At 45.1% G+C, this 19,668-nt stretch overlaps 1 protein-coding gene across 2 annotated transcripts in view; it reads left to right on the top strand.

Annotated features, from left to right (window-relative positions):
• Nucleotides 1-19,668, top strand: part of mus301 (mutagen-sensitive 301) — a 46,590-nt gene that overhangs the window by 26,251 nt on the left and 671 nt on the right. For both annotated transcript variants that reach the window (XM_075688669.1, XM_075688668.1), the window contains 3 exons: nucleotides 3,430-3,603; nucleotides 9,162-9,275; nucleotides 17,216-17,350. In XM_075688669.1, the coding sequence (XP_075544784.1) occupies nucleotides 3,430-3,603; nucleotides 9,162-9,275; nucleotides 17,216-17,350 (423 nt within the window). The remainder of the gene's footprint in view (nucleotides 1-3,429; nucleotides 3,604-9,161; nucleotides 9,276-17,215; nucleotides 17,351-19,668) is intronic.

Here is a 19,668-nt window from a genome sequence, read left to right as displayed (position 1 = left end):
TACGTTGCTGAAAATACCACAGTTAGTTGTCCCTTGTCTGTGCCTAGAAATGCCTCATTGACACTTTGATTTTTTGGATAGTGCATGTTGAGTTAGATAATTAATTACAACTACTTAATTCAATCTCAGTAACGAAAGAATTACTGGAAGCTACTCCACTGTACTGGAAACAATATGCACTAGGTTTTGTTCGAGTAACACATTGCTGCTTTATTTAGAATCTTGGTGCTTGGTTCTTAATTGGGACACCCTATACATTTATGACTTGTGCATGCAAGTGACGATGTTTCCATCCCTAATAAATGTTGTAAATTATTAGAACTTTTTTTTTTTCATGAGTTGTTAACATTGCTTACTGGAAAGAGACACACATCATCATGTGCATTTCATATGCCGTTGATAAAAGACTGCTAAAGGGGTCACTGAAGTCTACAGGTCTTTTTTTTTCAGGGTCAAAAAAGCCCGTAAAGCAATTAAATGTGAGGGGAACATACAGCAACATATTCATTCTCTAGGCATAGGCTATCCATACGTTTAGAAATAATTATTAATTGGCTACCTCCTTCTCTTTTAAAAATGCAATAAACTTTGTCCTGTGTATATATTTAAATATAATGTGTACGTGTATCATGTTTACAGTGGAAATGTAAAGCAATGTTGAAGTGAGAAAATACGGACGAGGCAGCCGCCCCTGGTGCTTTTAATGCGCTTGTCCTCCGATTGTCAGGATTTGCAGAAGTAATGCATACATATGAATTAAAATTTGTGCACGTCTGTGCCAACAGTGATGCAGTAAGCCGTTAGCCACAATAAAATTTTAAGTGACAAGGTTGAGGCAAGTCAAAAGAAATTTCAAATGCTGCGGGTTACAAAACTCTGGTATTTACACTTTAGGGGGGCGATAGACTTTGGGCATTGCCGGGGAGAAGGTTCTCTGCGCCCCCCCCCCTTATAACTATGGTGGGGGCTCGGTCCCCAGAGCCGCCCCTTAGTCGGCGCCTATGATCGTATCTCTCTTGCAGGCAGTGCACTCATGCACTAAAAAAAATAAAATAAAATTATGAATGAAGCAGCGCAGCTTCATTAAAATTGATTTGTGTAGGTTCCTTAGGCACTCAGGGTAACTATATTTAATGTCCCTATTTAACTCTATGTACACAGAGTTGTGCATTTACATTCTAGAAATACATTCATTACAGGGGATTACTTCAGAACTAGGCATTTTTGTTGAATTCACCCGTATCTGCATGCATGTCAGCAGCTCCATCTGAATAAAGAAGCAAAAATTATGCACCAAACCGAAACGGCTAGGTCATGCCTGTGGCGGCATCAGCTGGTAAGCGCAAATATTTTTTTCCTGAATTTTCAAATGCCCTGCAAGTCTTCAGACTGTACATACAGCTGACAACAGAGTATATAACTTTGCTATTAAGGGTACTCTGGCAGCAGTAGAATTAGTGCAGGTCCACAAGTGTGTACAAAACGTGAAAATGGATGTGAACTGACCCTTCGCCAATTTTCGTGAAAGAATGGCCCATGTGCGTTGCTTCTCTCTCTCTCTTTTTTTCCAGGTATCTTGTTGTACCCTGCGCAACCTTATAGAGAAAAAAGTCTGACGATGTAGCAGATTCAACGGACAAGACATTATTTTAGGAAATCGCTTCTGGTAACACGTCAGATTTTGGTTAAAGCGATGAAGGAAAGGTTGGCTTGAAAAAACTTGATTGCACGGTGCGCTTATTGCTAGATGCCAACTATCAGAGTTCTTTGAGGTGCACATGGCTATATATGACAAGGAACGACTTTGCGGACGCCCTATTTTTTGAACATGCCCGATAATTTGGACGCCTTTGCGGCACCGCCCCTGGGTAACCCATAGAGTCGATGTATAAGAATGTCTGAAATTTCGGATGCAAAAACCCATCACCGTCCATTTGCCCAGACTTTTTGCCATGACCATAGGTTCGAAACGGCATTATCGAAAACGCCGCCGCCACCATTTTTATTATTTCGCCCCTTCGAACAGGTGCTCTCACATGCAGATCTGCTGGCAGACGTAGCTACCACCGTGGCAACGTTAGGCCTTCCTGCTTCGACATTCGTTACCAAGCTCTTTTTAGTTCGGTGCCATGTTTTTCATTGAAAGAACTCGCCGCTGTCAGCAACGGCGCTGACTTCGCCTTTATGATCCTTGCCAATGGCTTCGTAGCCCGGATAGCAAGACGCTTTGCATAATGTTGGTTCCCGAATGTCAGCTTCGCATCAATACAGCAGTGTTACACAATGAAACATACGTGAAGTATTGCAGTGAAGCATACGAAGAGTGGCAAGGGACAAGTGCAACGGGCACAGTATGCATTTTTTAATTATATGCACGTGCACCCGCCATCTCCTGTCACAGTACGAGCACCGATATGCCTAACACGTGTACTGGCAGGCCTTCAGAGCCGTTTAGACATGCCCGTGGTGATCTGAGCCCTTGGGAGCAGTAAAATGCATGCATTATTTTTTCAGACTGCCTGGTTTTTCGGACATTGACAGTACTACCGCTACAAATGTGCTTTCTAACAAGTCTGTTCTCTACAGAGTTATGCAATAAAACAACAAACGCCACCAAAGTATCCTCACTGCAACGAATATGTGTCGTCAAGCGCAACATTCCTTTAATAAGGTGAATAGCTTTCTTGAAGCGTTTGGCTATTGACTTACATTGACAATCATTAAAGGTTCTTGCATATTTTTTTTGTCTTGTCATTTTCTTGCATTAAATAACAATCCAGACCTCGTTAATTCTTGAAATACTAATGCTAAATGTCATAGCCTCCTAAATGTTTTACTGTAATAGTACTTATTCCTACAAACCTGTTTCAGTTTCCCGCAACCAGGTGGTGTATGTGTCACAACGTCCCGATACATTGGCTCTCTTCATTCCTGTGTTTGCTGCAGCTGCTATACATAAGTGTAGCTAGGAGAAATGCATGCAACATACCCTCGTTTATTTTTGAATGAGCAACATCATCATACCTAGCCTTGTCACTGCACAGTGTCAGCAGATTTCGCTCTGTGTCATGACATCGCGATAATGTCGATGATGCTAAGTCTATAGGTAATTTCAAGACCTACTATAATATAAAAATAAAATATCTTACATTTTTTACCCTTCGTGTTTGATAAGTGTCGTGATTTTATGTGCCAAAAACGTGTGGATTCTACAACTTGGAAATTATGTGTCACTAATTCTTTAAAGAACCCCAGGTGGCTGAAATTAATCGGATTTCCCCTCACTATGGTGTTTTTCATGGCTTGTGCATTGCTTTGGTACGTTAAACCCTATAATTTTATTTGACTTTTCAATTTAAGCCAAGCAGAATTGCCTGCTGCGCCATAAACAGTGTTAATCACTGCCATCATACTCCCCTTGTGATGCAGACTGGTGAGCAGTTGCTGCTGCAGAGCTTCTACAAGACCATGCAATTGAACGACCTGTGGAACCAGAAGAGCATCTGGGAGGTGGCTGCCAAGTACAAGGAACACAGGGGCCAGGTGCAGACACTGCTGGCATCTGCTTCCACTTTTGCTTCAGCACTGACCCACTTTTGCAAGGTGAGCAACCAGCCTAAAAGCATTAGTGGTGCCTGCCTGTTGTGACCACTGCCAAAGAGTAACCTGGGCTCTACTCAAGCATACCATTATTAAGCTGCAACTGTGAAATTCTGAGTGCTCGTCTCTCATGGCCAGGCTTTGTGGCCGCAAAGGCCAGCAGGCAGAACAACAACACACACATGTTGTCCAAAGCAACATTTGTTGCAAACCAGTGGTATCGCTGTATGCAGAATGATAAGGGCTAATAATAGTGTCCTGAAATGATTGCTTGGTTCATACAGCAATCAAAGGCAAGTAGGAATAACAAGGGAGAGCACAGAAGTTTGAAGCATTCTCTTTTAAAGTCCGTGGCTACTGCTTCATTAAGCAATTGCTAGATCTAATTATCATAAAATGAAAGAGAAAAAGTGCATCCCTGGAAGTCTCCTCATGCATTATAGTTGTCCAGACGCCGTACTGGTTGCAACATGGAGTTGGCTCCATTTGTGTAGGACACTCTATTACTCTTTAGTCAGAGTGAAATTTAGTTAAGACTGCTGGCATAATGACTCACTGACAACTTTGCAGAAAGTCTCGGCACACATATTTGGATATGTAAATGCATTAATGCACGAAGCTATGTTCTTTGTTTTGATTCTGCCTACTTTCAGCACTACAGTCGAGCCCGCTTATAATGAACCTGAGCGTTACTCAGTGTCTGTTTGTTATACCCTGAAGTTCGTAGTAGGTGGACAACAGCTCCAAAAAAAAAAAAGAGGGTGGCTAATCAAAACAAAATTTATTTCTTTGCAAAGAAGTTCGTGATGCTCATCTGTTTCTGCAGTGAAGATCTGATGAGAGCGTCTCCAGTTTATTTAAAGCAGAAGTGTGCTCTTTGCTGAGGCCCTCAGTGTAGACAAGTTGCCTGAGGCTTTGTATGTAGCCTGTTGCTACAGGCACACTTATGGGTGCTGGTTCCGAAGTTTCGTCATCCGATTCCCCCGCGTCGCTCTCCACCCGCACTTCGCAAGTGACGCCCTCATCCGTGCACGGTTCCACAATATCAGCCTGTTCATCAGCAGAAATAGTCATCCCAACTAGTGTCGTAGCCCTCCATGTCAAAGTCGGCAACGCGCTGCCACAAATCGCCGCTGGATTGATCATCTTTAGAAGCATCAGGCTCGACATCAGGCACTACATCAATAAAGCTGGCCTTGCGGAAACAGTTCTGCACGCAAGCGGCCGTCACCTCTACCCAGGCCGCCTTCGCCATCTCAACGGCTGAATACAGGGAAACTCGAAGCGGCAAGTTGGCAGCCGGGCGGTCAACAGCGATAAGCAAATGCTTCACAATGCAGTACCTATGCAATGCCTTAATTGCGCTTATTATGCCCAAATCAAGCGGCTGCACTTCCGAAGTGGTATTGGGTGGCAGGAAAAGTAGAGTAACTGTTGTCAGAGGAATTTGCATGTTGTGTGCTGAGCAGTTGTCGAGCACGAGCAGCACATGCCTTCCTTGCCTCTGTATGTCGCGGTCAAACTCGCCTAGCCACTCTGCGAATAAATTGCGCCTCATCCACGCCTTAGTATTGTGCCTGTAGCGCACAGGTACACAGCTCCGAAAGCAACGTAACTTCTTTGATTTTCCAATTATAAAGGGCATGTGCTGGTCACACCGAAGTGCTGTAACGTGCACTTTACTGTGCTTGCCGCCAGCAGATGAGTCGCCTTTCATGCCGTGTGTCTTGTCCGGCAGCATCTGATAAAATAATGCAGGTTCGTCTGTGTTATACCTGTCCTGCTCCATGTAGCTTGCAGTAATGGCTCGATTTCTTACAAGCCAAGTGGCAACGTCTTGGTCACTTATCAAAGCTGCCTAGCTCACAATCGATTTAAAAACAGGCCTATGCCACACTTTGAATCGATGTAGCCAGCCATTGCCTCGGCAGAAGTGAGGAAAATCTAGCAGGAATGCAAAGTTTTTGGCTTTCCCCAGCATCACTGGTCCACTTATCGGAATGTTGCAGCCCTGCACGTCGGCGAACCACTTAAAAGCAGCGCGTCCTCTACGTCCGCATAGGTGGCCTTCTGCAGGCGCTTTGTGTTTGTCGAGTTGGCGACAGAGGTGGCAATCTTTTCCTTATTCTTTAAAATCGTTGAAATGGTTGATTTAGACACATTGTACTTCTTCACCAACTTGCAGTTTTTAGCACACTTCCTTCAAAATTGTTTGCTTCATTGCCATGTTCAGCGCTTTTCATTTTGTGACAGCTGCAGGCACAGCATTCCCGTCTGCCATCCTGAATTACAGCTCGGTCCCAACTAGAATGAAGTGCAGAAGCATGGAGACTAGTATGGAGAGGCCTGCTTCATGTTAACTGCCAGAAAACAAAACTTCTGAACTTTAGCCGGTGCTGTAGCACGTGCACCGACACAGTGAGGCAGTTGCAACAAAGAGTGAGGAGAGAGGAGCAGAGTTGCGTGGATGGGCAGGACGGCGATCTTGGAAGCTACATGCCGATGCTGGTGGGCAGCGTGTGACAGCGGGAAGAGGGTAGAGGGGCACGAAACGGATAGTTCGCCTCCGAGGAGGCTTGGGAAAACAGACCATGTGCACAAAGGAGTCGAAGATCATCGTTGTTTCGCATTGCAGTGGCGTGTTTACACCGTTCGTTCGTTGTAACCGATTAGCAGGGCTCAGAGACGTTCGTCATACGTGCAATTTTATGCCATTGAAATAATGTATATTTTGACAGTCGCATGGCTGTCTTTCGTTTTAAACGAAAGTTTGTGAGTGGGGCTGTTATATGTGGGCTCGACTATATGTGGGTTTGGGCATAGAATGATAATGGAACCATGACAATTCGATAACCACAAAAACCTGTTGATTCTTGCAATGACGTGGTACCACTTCACATCACTTGCAGGTGCTATTGTTTCCAACTCCTGCATACTGCTAAGTTAGTTGCAAGGACGTGGCAGGAGGTGCACCAGGTTGATCCCCCTCCTGTCCCTCACCATTCTTCAGAATATGATTAACCCTTTGTACATAGGCTAGTGTTCACTTTCCATGAAGTGCACAAGCCGGAGCAACCTGTGCCTTTTCCATTATGGTGAACAGAACAGTACCAATCACAGTGGGGCCAAAAAGCTTCTGGTAAGCATCATGGTTAGCTCGGAGTCATGTGACTGTGTGCTTTGAGCTCAGCATACATGCACCATTAATGAAAACTGTTTCCAAGTCTCGACACTGTTGAGAGTAGTCACGACTATGCCGCATCTCTATAGACATGAAACCCGACTTGACACACTTCATAAAAAAAAATACAATGATGAAACTCTATGCATCTAGAACAACATGAACTTCTGTGCTACTTTCATATTCTTAAAATGTACAGTAGAACTTCATTGATAAGATTTCATCTCATAAAATCTTTTGGCACCAACGTTCGCTATCGAGAACACAAAAAATGACTTAATACAGTTACGCTTCCGTTTTAGCGTTTAATACATTCCCGGAAAACGCAATCTTTCAGCACCAACTTTGATAACTCGCCCAACTGTGATCGTATGTTGCGTTTTTCCCACCACTACATCCCATGTGAACAAGAAAAGGTACAAGGAATGCACAATCAAGAGCAGTAGGTGCCCGCCGCGGCAGTTTCCCCACAGTACTCACCCGGCCCCATTATTTGAAAATACCAGCACGCATTGTTTCTTCTTCCGGTACCAGATCTTGCAGGTCTTCACACATCCCATTCACAGCTATCTCTGCCGACCCTATTGTGATAAGCATCTTGACCTATCGTACATACATAAACTATGGCACTATTCCACAGCGCGTGTGGCATAGTGCTATTGGAAGTGTACTGGGACGAGATCGCGCACGCATCTCATTCTTCAAATGTTCATTTGCGCTCTCATGATTCACGGGTGCCATGCTTTCATCAGAGGTTGTCAGCGCAGTGAGGCAGGAGCGCCATTTGAACATCGCCTACTCAGTGACGTAGAAGGCTAAGTGAATGTTCAGAAAGCGAGATGCTTGTATGGTCTCAAACAAGTGGCACTCAAAGTTCAACGATAGCTGCAAGCACAGTCGGCGATCGCCAAAATCTGATCAGCGGTTCAAGCGCATCGGCTTTTATACATGACTCATCGAAGGTTCGAACTTAATCGCTGTTGCTCGCATGCCTTCTAGAAAGTACTACATAATTCGTGTCACGCACACAATTGGATTACATAAGGTTCGGTGAAAGCAGACAATGGATAGAACTATCGATAACATTTGAGAAATTTCTGATACACACAGGCACATCCTGCATCGATAACATTAGCTGGTGGAAAGCGGTCACTGGAGGAAGATAAAGAAGCATGCGTGTCAATATGTGGCCGATTCCCTACTTCTCCTGCTCCTGTATGGCATGTGTACCAACAAAATATGTGCTTCTGCTTTCCATGTCATGGTCTACAATTCAGGTGGTCACATATTGTGCAGCTAATGATTTGATTGGAGTGCATATGGAGCTGTTATTCAGTGTGGTCGGTGCATTTGTTCTCCATTGGTGTAAGATGCTACTCATCAGAAAATTTAATATGCTGAAGAAATTCCTTCAAGCAAACAGCAGATAGCCACTGTCAAGCGTGAGTATAAAGCCGAGATGTTTTCTAATGAATGTCAGTTGCCATGTAATGCCACCACCACAGCAAGGACCTAGCTTGCCGTTCCATCACAAAACATGGTTGATGTGCCAATTGTTGTAATGTGCATGCCTAGATGAGCCACACACCTTGCTGTTGAGGTGAATGTCTTTACGGAGTAAACACGAAATGCGCATAAAGTATTTTTTTTTTAAAGCACTTTGCCTAACCCCCTTGTTTGGCATTGCTGCTGCTGCTGCTGGGTCATTCAGTCAGTATCTCAGCATATGTATTTGTGATATATATATAAATATATATAATCATGGCAATATAAAGTCAACAAACAATGAAGTCAAGGAAGGCATTAGGTAAGTTAGGTGGGATTGAAATTGAATATAATAAAGAAATGGGAAAGGAAAGTAGATGAAAAGGTAACGCTGCAGGCGGGAGATGTTTAATGTACACAGACCTTGGAATAGTACATTATATACAAACAGCTTTTGATTTATATAATTTTATTTGATTTAGCGAGTGGGTATGTACCACTGTGACACAAGAGGTGTAGAATCCCTAAATGTAATTATAAGCATCTTGCCTCTCTGTGCGTACACTTGTCACCACCATTATTCCCTTGACAAGCATCACCTTTGTCCTCCCAACATTGCTGCGTACACATCTCGCATTATGCATCTACCTGATTTGGTGTTTGAATTTCGCATTAACTTGTGAATGGTGTAGTGCATAAATATAAACATTGCATGACATTTTACTTGTGACCTTTATGGTGCACAGAACATTGCACAGGCTGGAAGTAAACACAAATGTCAGCATTGTCACTAATTGTACTGGTTTTAACATACACCACTTGACTAGAAATTCACTTCACATAAATTCCAGTGGGTGCATTGGATCACCACAACCTTTTTTTTTTTCCTCCATAGGAGCTGCCCGAGCTTTGGGCTTACAGGGTACTGCTGCCAGAGTTCACAGAGCGCCTATCAAACTGCGTCACCATGGAACTCATCCCTTTGATGGAGCTACCAAGCGTCAGGAAGGTGGGTTCCTTGAATGCAAGTAGAAATGGCATAAAGTAAAGCTACTTGCTCTGCTCAAATGTACACAGATGTGTCCACTGTAAGAAGGAACACGCGAATGCGTGCCATTTACTGGCCATTGACACCTAGCAGACATGCTGTTGGACTATAATTCGCTTTCTTCAAGAAACCTCTGGATATAAAGTCAAACCTTACAATATTGAATATAGATTTAATGAAATAAATCAAATTTTCTTCACAATATCAGCATGCAATGAATATATACTGTATCTATACAATTGTAAGTCGACTCGAATGTAAGTCGACCCCCCCATATCGCGTGAAGGGGGAAAAAAAAAAAAGAGAAGAGCATACCCGAGGGTGCATTCGATAATGAAAATTTATTAGTAGCTGACATGGTCACTGAACTACTCGTCTTCACTAGTGCTGCCATCGTCATCCCTGCTACGGTCCCACAGCGCATAGTCGTCCAGCAAAATTCCACATTTGGCAAACGACCGCACCACGACATCTTGTGGAACAGCAGCCCACGCCGAATGCACCCAACCACACGCAGCCGTCAGGCAGGCTCTTTTGACAAGTCCGGTTGGCGTAAGTTCGCGGTCTTCTGCCGCCAGCCACTCGATTGTTGTACTCATGGCGGAGCAGGTCCTTAAAAGGCGAAGATCCGGACTCGTTTCATGACCATGTTGTACTTCACTGGCAGGGACCGATCACGCATTTCAGCGACGTATGCTGCAAGCTTGGCCTACAGCTCCGGAAAGCGTCCCAGACTTCGGCACGTGTGAAATTCCTCACTTGCCGTCACATGTGAAAATTTCGCTTCGCTGCAGTCGCCACTCTCGCACCACCCGTTCAGAAACATCGAACTTGCGGCCTGCTGCTCAGTGATTTGTTTCTTCGACGTAAATTATGGCAGCCCTCTTAAACGCTGCTATGAACAAGTGTCGAATGATTACTGTATTTACTCGCATAATGATCGCACTTGCGTAATGATCGCACCCCTGAATTTTGTAATTAAAATTCGATTTTCTTTATTTCCCGTGTAATGATCGCACCCCGAACTTGCCGCAGTGATATGTCGTGTGCCGAGTCTAGCTAATAATGATCGCATTTACCATCTGTTGAATGCTACGTGAACGACTCTTCAAGACAAACCAAGCGGCCTGCACGCACCAAACATTCTTAAGCAGATGCACCATTTCATTCCTTTCATCACTTTCCGCACTCCCATGACAAAAAAAAGAAGAAAAAAAGAAAAAAAAAGAACTACAACCACACTTGCCTTTATTATGTGTAGGCTTTATAATGGTTGTGGTCAACAAAAACAACAACAAAAAAGGCGCCTTTCGATTCTTCTCGTCTGCACTCGTGGGCACGCAACAAACCGCGAGCGGCAACGATAGCAGGCACGTTTACACTGATAGGTTAGAAGCGTACCCTATTCATACGTCAACGCTTGTAACACAGCTAAGATATTCACCCACCCTTAGCGGAAATGTGCCGTATTAGGACAGTAGTGAAGACAAATTCCGCAGTTTCCGCAGCATGCCCGCCATGTGTTTCTACGTCACTGGCAGCTAAGCGCGCCCATCTGTTTCTGTCCCCTCAAAGTGGACATGGCTACGTTATTGCTGCAAACTTGCCGATATTAAAGATATTATTCATTACGGATACGGAAAAAACTGTTTCAATGCACGTAATGTACTCACGAGAAGAAAAAAAATCGCGTTCGACGCGTTCGGCGCGTTCGGCTTGCTCAGCTGGCTGCCATTTTTGTTTTGGTGTCCCGCACTACATACAGCGACAGCCGCCTATTTGTTAACCTTTTGTCATCCCGCAGTAAACGCAAAATGGAAAAAAATATATACATATTTCTTTTGCGGGAAATTTAACCAGCGTAATGATCGCACCCCTGAATTAGCGTCAATTTTTTTTTGACAAAAAAGTACGATCATTATGCGAGTAAATACAGTAGTGGGCCTGGAGCACTCATGACGACTGAAGAAGCATGGAAGTAGCACATAGCCCGCAGTCAAGTCGAATGCGTCAAACCAATGCCTTTAGTCAAACTATGGAGAAAAACCCTTGAGTGGTGTCTGCTTTTCCATGAACTACCGATACTACCCGCAAGCGCCGCCGTTCTGAGGGTGCCGCCGCGAATGGAACAGCGGCGCTTCCATCAACTATCGACACTCCCCCATGAGTGTTGTGTGCACTGCAAAACTCTCAAAAATGTTGAAAAACCCTTCCAAAAAGCGAACAAACACGTGGGATAGCGAAAATTTACGGGTAGGGCCATAGAGCAAGCATAGAGTTGTAACTACATTGTAGCTCCTGTTAGTCTCGCTTTTTTTGGTGATGCCATGTTTTGGTTTCGATTGTAAGTCGACCCCCCTATTCAGATTTTGAAATTTTAGAAAGTGGGTCGACTTACAATCGTGTAAATACAGTAACTAATATTGGTTATGACGCAGGTACTATTGTCTTTCGAGGTTCATTGGTGTAAGAGAAAGCTATATAGCAAGCTGCAGTCTAACAGTCGAGTTCCGGCAAAACGAAGTCCACTTCAACGAAATTTTCGCTGCTACGAAGATTTTTTCACTCCCCGTCAATATCCCACGGGACATAACGCTTCGAAATTTCCTCCAAAACAAACTTCTTCATGGACACATTTTCACTTCAACAAAGTTTTTATGGAGCAGACATGAGCAAAATTATTTAAACTGTAGCTCATCGAAACCCCTAAAACTGTTGGTTCATGCTTTGGCAAACCGTCGACCTTGATAGCATAAGAAAAAAAACGCACAAACTGGAGCTGCTTGGGCCATGACGCAACGTAAGCAAAACAGAAAGCCACCATGCTGCATTGGTGATGGCGATGAAACGTGCTCCTATGGAGGAGCATAGGAGCTCTGAGGAAACTATTCGGGTCATATTGGTTAGGAAAATGGTGCGCATACAGATAACATACATGCAATAATGTTATTTTTGTAGTATTTCTAATTATTCATTTTCTAAAAAGTTTCGTGAGAATAGCTCTGGTGTACAACACCAATTACTATATGAAGTACGGTTGCGAGGTCAAATCCCGGTAGGGTGCGACGAAGAGTTTGGGCGACACACACTTGACAATGACCATTTGGTCATTGTCTCTCAGAGCTGTTGGACTGTCAACTGAAGCATGTTGCAGCTGACAAAGAAGTGCAAGCTTTTGTTGCTAGAAGAAAAGGCTCTAGTTATGGCCCAGGCTGACCTGGAAAGAAAATATCGGTCATCGCTGAAGAATTTGGGATTCCGGCGAGCTCTCTTTCGACAATATTGAAGAGCAAGGATGCTGTAGCCAAAGCGCTAGCTTCAGGGACATCACTGAAGCACAAGAAAGTGACTCAGCTGGTGCAGAAGGCCTTGGACAAGGTAGTTTACACCTGGTCTGTTGAGACGCGGGCCAAGAAAATCTTCCACAGTGGTGATAATGTGCGGCAGAAGGCGCTGGATTATGCCTGCATGCTAGGAATATATGACTTTAAGGTCAGCATAGGTTAACCGATTCAAGTCGTTCCACAGCATCATCGGCAAAATTTTATGCGGTGAAGCCACTTCGATGGATAGTGGCGGCGCCACTGTGCGGATGTCAGCCAGCCTTGCAGGCATCCCGAAAAGCTATGCACCATCAGATATTTATAATGCCAAGAGACCGGGCTCTTCTACAAAATGCTGCCCACCAGGACACTGGATTTTATGGGGCTGCGTTGCCACGGCGGCAAGCACAGTAAGAAGACAATGACCGTGCTCCTGTGTGCTGATATGGATGGTTCTGACAAGTGGCCACTTTTGGTCATCGGAAAAAGTGGCAAACCAAGCTGCTTCAAAGGAAATTGGAGCCTTCCCATGAAGAACATAGCTAACAGTCGTGCTAGGGTGACCTGGGCTATTTTCGGAGAGTGGGTTGAAGCTTTTGACCCACTCTACGAAAGTTAAGAGGTTTGTCTACTCATAGACAATTGTTCCGCCCACATCATGGAGGATGCTGAGCTGGAAAAGGTGCCGTTAAAGTTTTTCCTCCCGAACTGCACCTCTATCATTCGACCCCTCAACCAAGGGTTCATCCAAAGTGCCAAGCGGGCCTACTATGAGTGCCTTATTCAAAGGCAGCTTTTGAACATGCAGTTGGGCCACGAAACAAAAGTGGACCTCTTTATGGTGCTCCAAATGGTTGCCGCTTCGTGGTGCGCAAGAAGAAGCGCTATAATCTGCAACTGCTTCCGTCATGCTTGGTTCAATGCACAGGCTGCCGAGACTTCGACTCTGAGAACTAAGGTAGTAATGGGGACGGGTCACTGTCTGATGAAGTTGCAGCCGCATGGGTATTCCTGCTGGAAAGTGGAGATGTGCCCGCCCAACGAGTACATCCAAGCCGACTCGTGTGTGGTGGTGCACAAAGAATTGGCAGACCAAGAAATCCTTAAGAGTGTCCGGGAAGACTGTTTTGTCGGACGAAGATGAAGCAGCCATGCAACGTGAGCCCGGACCACCAACTACAGTTGCTGACTGATTTTTCGGACTCCGAAAATTCGGACATGCTCGATTATTCGGTCTGCTTCACGGCACCGCCATTCTCCCCATAGACCATAATGTATAACAACTGCCGAAAGTTCGGACACCTTGCAACCTCTCTCGCACCGACTCTGACCAATGCATGGTTCAACTTGCTGAACGCCATTTTTGTTTTGAACGGAGCCTCCTTGCTGCCCCACAAAGTGGCGCTACTGCAAATCCCTGCTCATCCTCATCATTTCTGCCTGGTTCGTGGCTACAGCAGTTCCGGTCTCAGCTTAGTAAGCCATGTCAAGACAATCCAGCAGCTGATTTGTTTCTTCGTGCACGACGCTGCGAGTAGGCCACGTTTTTCGTTTGTGCGACTGGTGTCAGCGGGACGGCGTGGTGATGTTTGCGTTGTGTGCTGTGTTGAGGTTGCGGTGATCCAACGCGGCATACGGAAACATCGCGTCAAGTGTCTAATGGCTCCGACAGTGCCCGCGCAGACTGCGCTGGGGAATTCCGGCAAGTGGGTGCTGGGAGCCCTAGGATTTGTAGCCTTCCGATGTGCTCCCTAGTGACGCCGAAAATGTCCTGCCGAGACCTGCGCAGTGGTTGCATTGCGATTCCGGACACCGTCTCATTTGACAGTTTCTCAGGTGCTGACACTGCTGTACTTACATGCGCAGAACTCGACGACGGCGAGGTCATTCGTCAGGTTTCTGCTGCACCGCCGGACGATGACTCCGAGTTGGAAGATGACGCAGCACGTGCTACGCTGCCGTCGCATGCGGAGCGTGTACAAGCAGTGACTGTGCTTTCAGCCACCTATAGTGACCGTACGATCCTCTCCGAGATTCAGGCTTATCTGATTGCACATAAACGGAACAGTGTGCAACGACGCATTCACGATTTCTTCAAGCCTACTGCCGAGCCCGAATAAGTGCGTGTAAATAAAGGATTTCTGTTTTTTTTTTTCGTAATCTGCTTTTCCGGACACTTGTTTATTCGGACATTTCCGCAGTCCTCGTGAGGTCCAAATGAACGGTCGGCGACTGTACATTGTGTGTCATGGACGCATTCAATACAATCAGGTGTTGCATGGGGTCCCAGGATGACGATGAGGCAATGGCTCTGCTGGTGGCATGCGAGAGTTGCGTTGTGCCATCACTTGGCAAGAAGCGCAAACAAGCTAAGCTGTCCGATTTTTGGAATTGAAGCTTGCTTTTTGCGCCAGCGAGTCACGTGCCCCCTATGGATTTGATTATATTACGACAATGAATTTTCGTGACAATGACATTTCTTGCGTGCCTCATCAATTTCGTTGTAGCAGGATTCAACTGTAACCAGGAGGATGTTTCTCAGCTCATAACAACAACTTTGTTATGCAGGACAGGTTGTTGAACAACCACCAACGTTCGATACGTTGCCAAACTGCCATCGTATGATACAGATGCGGCCTTTAGAGCATATGTAAACAAGAAAATGCGCAAGTAGCGTGTGATCAAGAACAGTATATAGCTGCCCGCCACAGCAGCTTCACCACAATACTCACCCGCCTGTCTCACACTGGCGGGCACTTAGTTTCTCATTTCGGTAGCAGCAAATCTTCACTGGGGTCGTCACACACTGCATTCACAGCTATCACAGCCAATCCTATTGCAGTAAGCATCTTCGCCTATCTGTTTCACAGCGTGTGGTGCCATCGGTAGCGTAGTGCACGCTTTTATCGCTTTGAGGGTCAATGACATAAATATACGGTGCCGCGAACAAGTCCAAAAATGGTTGATGCCATTTATTTATGGCGCCGTATGTACATTTAAAAAGCGCGCCAATTTCCTAAGTTTTTCTTTTCTCTCATGTGCTGCCACTATGTGGGAATACAGGGAATTTTTTTTCACGCGCCTCTCTCTCTTTGTTTTCGTTGCATGGTTTGTTTTAGAGCTAGTTTGCTCCCGTGTGTCTATGTACTACTGCTCGTGCATTGGCGCGTAGGCGTGGTGCAGTGGTTTGGTTTTTGTTCCACGGGCGGTTTCGCCTTCTTGCGCTTGCAAAGCTGATGGATATCTTGTTACTAATTGCTCAAAGTGTGACCGCTTGTTCCTCGCTCGTTTAGTGCTCACAGGGGTGCGCATAGGAAGGATGCCACCGTGCATGCGCTTTTGTTGCTTTATTATTTATTTTTTTTTACACTCGAGAAAACTAATTGCTTCTGGTTGGCGAGATGTAGGTTAGCAGAAGTTTGTCACAGGTTTTGCTTTTTTGACAGCACACAACCACACAGTTTTCTTGAGTGCGCACACCTACACAGTTCGATTACGCTATGGATGTACATACTGTTAGTGTAAGAGCAGGAACATTTGAGTCTTGCGAAATATTCTCGTGTGCGCATTTTCAAAGCCTTGAACTATGTGTATAGCAATGCATCAAATTTTTTATTCTTATAAGTTTATTTCCTTTTTTTTATTGTTGTTATTCATGAATGAAGAGTACATATATACCAACACAAGATATTTTTTTCGAACTTTACGGTCACCCTAGAAAAATTACGGTAAATTTTTTCGAAATAAGTCCCTAAGAATAATTGGAACCTGCAATAAAAAAAATCGACCCTGGGCAGTCGCATATGGCGAAAAAAATGACCCTCAAAGGGTTAAGGTGATAACCAACATGCACGCAGTTCCTTGCGATCATATACGATTTCCAGCCATTAAATCCTATGTAAATGAGAAAAGGCGCGAGGCTCGCGCGATTGAGAATGGTATATAGCAGCCCATCTCACATGAAAAATACGGCGCTCACAGTTTTTTATTCCGGTGCCAGGAAATCCCCAGCCAGGTCGCCGCATGCCGCATTCACAGCTATCGCCACCAAACCTATTGCGATAAGCATCTTCACCTATCTGTTTTACAGCGTGCAGTGCCATTTGTAGCATTCTGCATACTTTTAGTAGGCGATAGTCCAAAAGCGCCACCATTCCCTGCTGCATGTGGCTCGATGTGGGCATCACGTTTCGCTTTGGCGGCATCTGGCGTCGCCCACCAGCTTGGTTTCGCTTCGGCTTCCTGTTGCCCTCTTAAAACTCCACGCAATAGGAAAACAACAAAACGCATCTCGGGCCACTGAAGCACCACCAGCTGTTGCGGCACAATGCGCGTCGGCGCCTTGTGCCGCAACAATCCGCATGCCGCTTTGCATTACATAGATGTCAAGAATAGTTGAGCCTGTCAAATTTTTTTAGCTACTTCGTATCGTACATTTTCCCGGTTTGCACATATTTACTCATGGATTTTTCCACAAAGTATAAACGAGGTTCTACTGTATATGCACATAGAAATCCCAAGCCCAACGAATCTGAACAGCTCGAATGTTGCAGAAAATCTATGCTCTCCTCCTTTTAGGGCCGTGCCAGGCAGCTTCACAAGGCAGGATTTCGTTCTATAATGGATGTAGCCTGTGTTGATCCGAAGGAGCTGGCCGAAAAAGTGGGCCCTATTTCACGTAGGCAAGCCCGTCAGATTGTCGATGCAGCCAAGGTATGTAAAATGCACTTTGTCAAACGAGTTCTCTTTTGTGATGACTCCACATACTTTACACACAAGCATCAAGTGAGGAAAGATGAGCCTCATTGCAAGAATATTAGCTTTGAGGAGAGAGCGTTTGGTACCATGCTGAAGCCATTTGCAGCTACATAAGACACCATAAATTGTATTTCAAGGGTTCATATGGCACTACAGTAGCCGACCGATAAATTGGACACCGATAATCTGCACATGCCGGCACCACCAATCCAGCACCGCCAATGGCCCCATAGACTTAATGTGCAAATACGACCGATATTTCAGACAACCACTAGCTTTACATGTGATTATTCGGACTACCTCCACGGCTGTAGCGTACGCCAACTCTGCCGCCATTATCTCCTCTGCCAAGCTCGACAAGATATCAAGTATGGCTTCAGAGATTACATGCTAGACGGTAATCTATGAGGCCTTGTCTTGGTTGCCGCTCTACGCCTTTGAGGTTTAACTGCAACTGTCAATCTTGGAGGCTTTGCCTGAATTGTGAGGTCGCATAAACATCGTGATCATCACATCCTTTTCCGGCACCCCTGCGCATGGCCGCTATCGCCATTCTGGTCATTGAGTTTGGCTTGCGGACAGCGTTCTGCCATGCTGTGCTTGTTTATTTAGTTTATGTTCCAGACAGCGCTCTGCTGGCTTTAAGAAGCCTTTCTCGTGAAAATATAGATAGGCTGTGTCAAGTGGCACCAACGGTGCCCTTGCAGTCTGAATAAGCCCGACTCCGCAACTGAAGAGGCTGAACTGCCGCCTACCGCAACGAGCTCAAATGCAGACATCATTGCCGATTCCTGCTCCCATTAGATTTGAAGACTTAGCAGACGTCGACAGCATGGTTTCATTGCGTGCCAAACTGAATGATGAAATAATTGAGCAAGCTCTCCCGCCATCAAACAGTGACTATGACTTGGGTGATAAAGTGCCATGTGCTCCAGAGCCTTCCACATGCAGATCTAACTTGAGCCTTTGGAGTCCTTGCATCAGCGTACAGCAAAACTCAAAACTGGCAGAAATACAGGCGGACTTGGTTGCACGCAAGTGGGAGCGCGTGCAGCAATGCATTGACCACTTGTTTCGTGCACAGAAGCCTTAAAACATAAAGTCATCTTTTCTGGATACATTAGTTTTTTTGGACATTCGATAGTTTGGACTTATTTACGTTCCCCGTGGAGTCCAAATTATCGGTCGTCGACTGTACCGTAGACACACATACCACACTTTTCAAGGTGGATTAATAACTCAGCATGTGGCTTGGCTTATAGATGAATGCTAGCAAGAACTAAAATTTGAAAGCTGGTATTGACCTTTTCGTGGAGCAGTTTGCTCCGGAGGAACGAGATGGCGCTTTCGGCAGCATGCTGCACAATACAAAGCCATTACAACTACTGCCCTGCATCTGGGTACTCAGCTGTTAGAAAAACAACTGGGTGTTTGCCAGTGCACTGTGCTCCATTCATACTGTAAAAATGTGGAGCGGTAGAGGGAAGACGTGTGCTGCAGTTTGCTGCAAACATAGTGACTGGCATATTAAGAAATGAAATTAATCTGTATGATCAAGTTCACAAACCGCTGCTACATAAGGTCTGCCTGTGTTACCGGCCCTTTGCAATGAACAGCTTTCCCCAGGGATTAAAAATTTACTCATCCACCAGCGTTGTATCACTAACCTCCAAAGAAATTATTTCAAACCCGGAATGTTGGCAAGAGTGAGTACAGCTCATTACAGAACTGACAAATAGAGCTGCTTCCTGGCATAGCAAGTTTCTCACACCTTATCTACCCCAACTCGTAGGCTAACTTATCAAGAATAAATGAATGGATGCACACTTTAATCAATGTGCCGAACCATGTGACGGTGACTACACTGACAGCATACAAATGTTTAAAGCTGAATGTTTTGCAACAGACCACAGGGTCAGTGACAAGCGATAATAGATCTTTGCTACGAGCTCTTACAAAGTACAGAACATCTATATTCCAAAGTCTTTTGCGCAGCAAAGGAAACTGCAGGATAGTAATCGCACCGAGGAACTTTACTGAATCATAAACATAAGCCGCTGCTTCAAAGTGTTTGCAAACAAAGGATGAAGAGCAAAACACACATTCCGATTTACAAGCAGAATGTTTCGACAGCTTGGAATGCATTACTAGGGCCGCTTTCAGTACAAGCATTGTATATGCTTCTTGAGCTGTTTGGAAAAGGCGTAACGAGCTCAGAAAGCCGTTGCCAAAGCTTTGCGTCATTCACCCAGTCACCATCCACAATATTTGCC

This window comes from Dermacentor variabilis, chromosome 4 (assembly GCF_050947875.1).
Source record: "Dermacentor variabilis isolate Ectoservices chromosome 4, ASM5094787v1, whole genome shotgun sequence".
In the NCBI taxonomy this organism is placed as follows: domain Eukaryota; kingdom Metazoa; phylum Arthropoda; class Arachnida; order Ixodida; family Ixodidae; genus Dermacentor; species Dermacentor variabilis.
The sequence above is the reverse complement of the archived record's forward strand: the minus strand, read 5'-3'. Positions and strand labels throughout refer to the sequence as shown.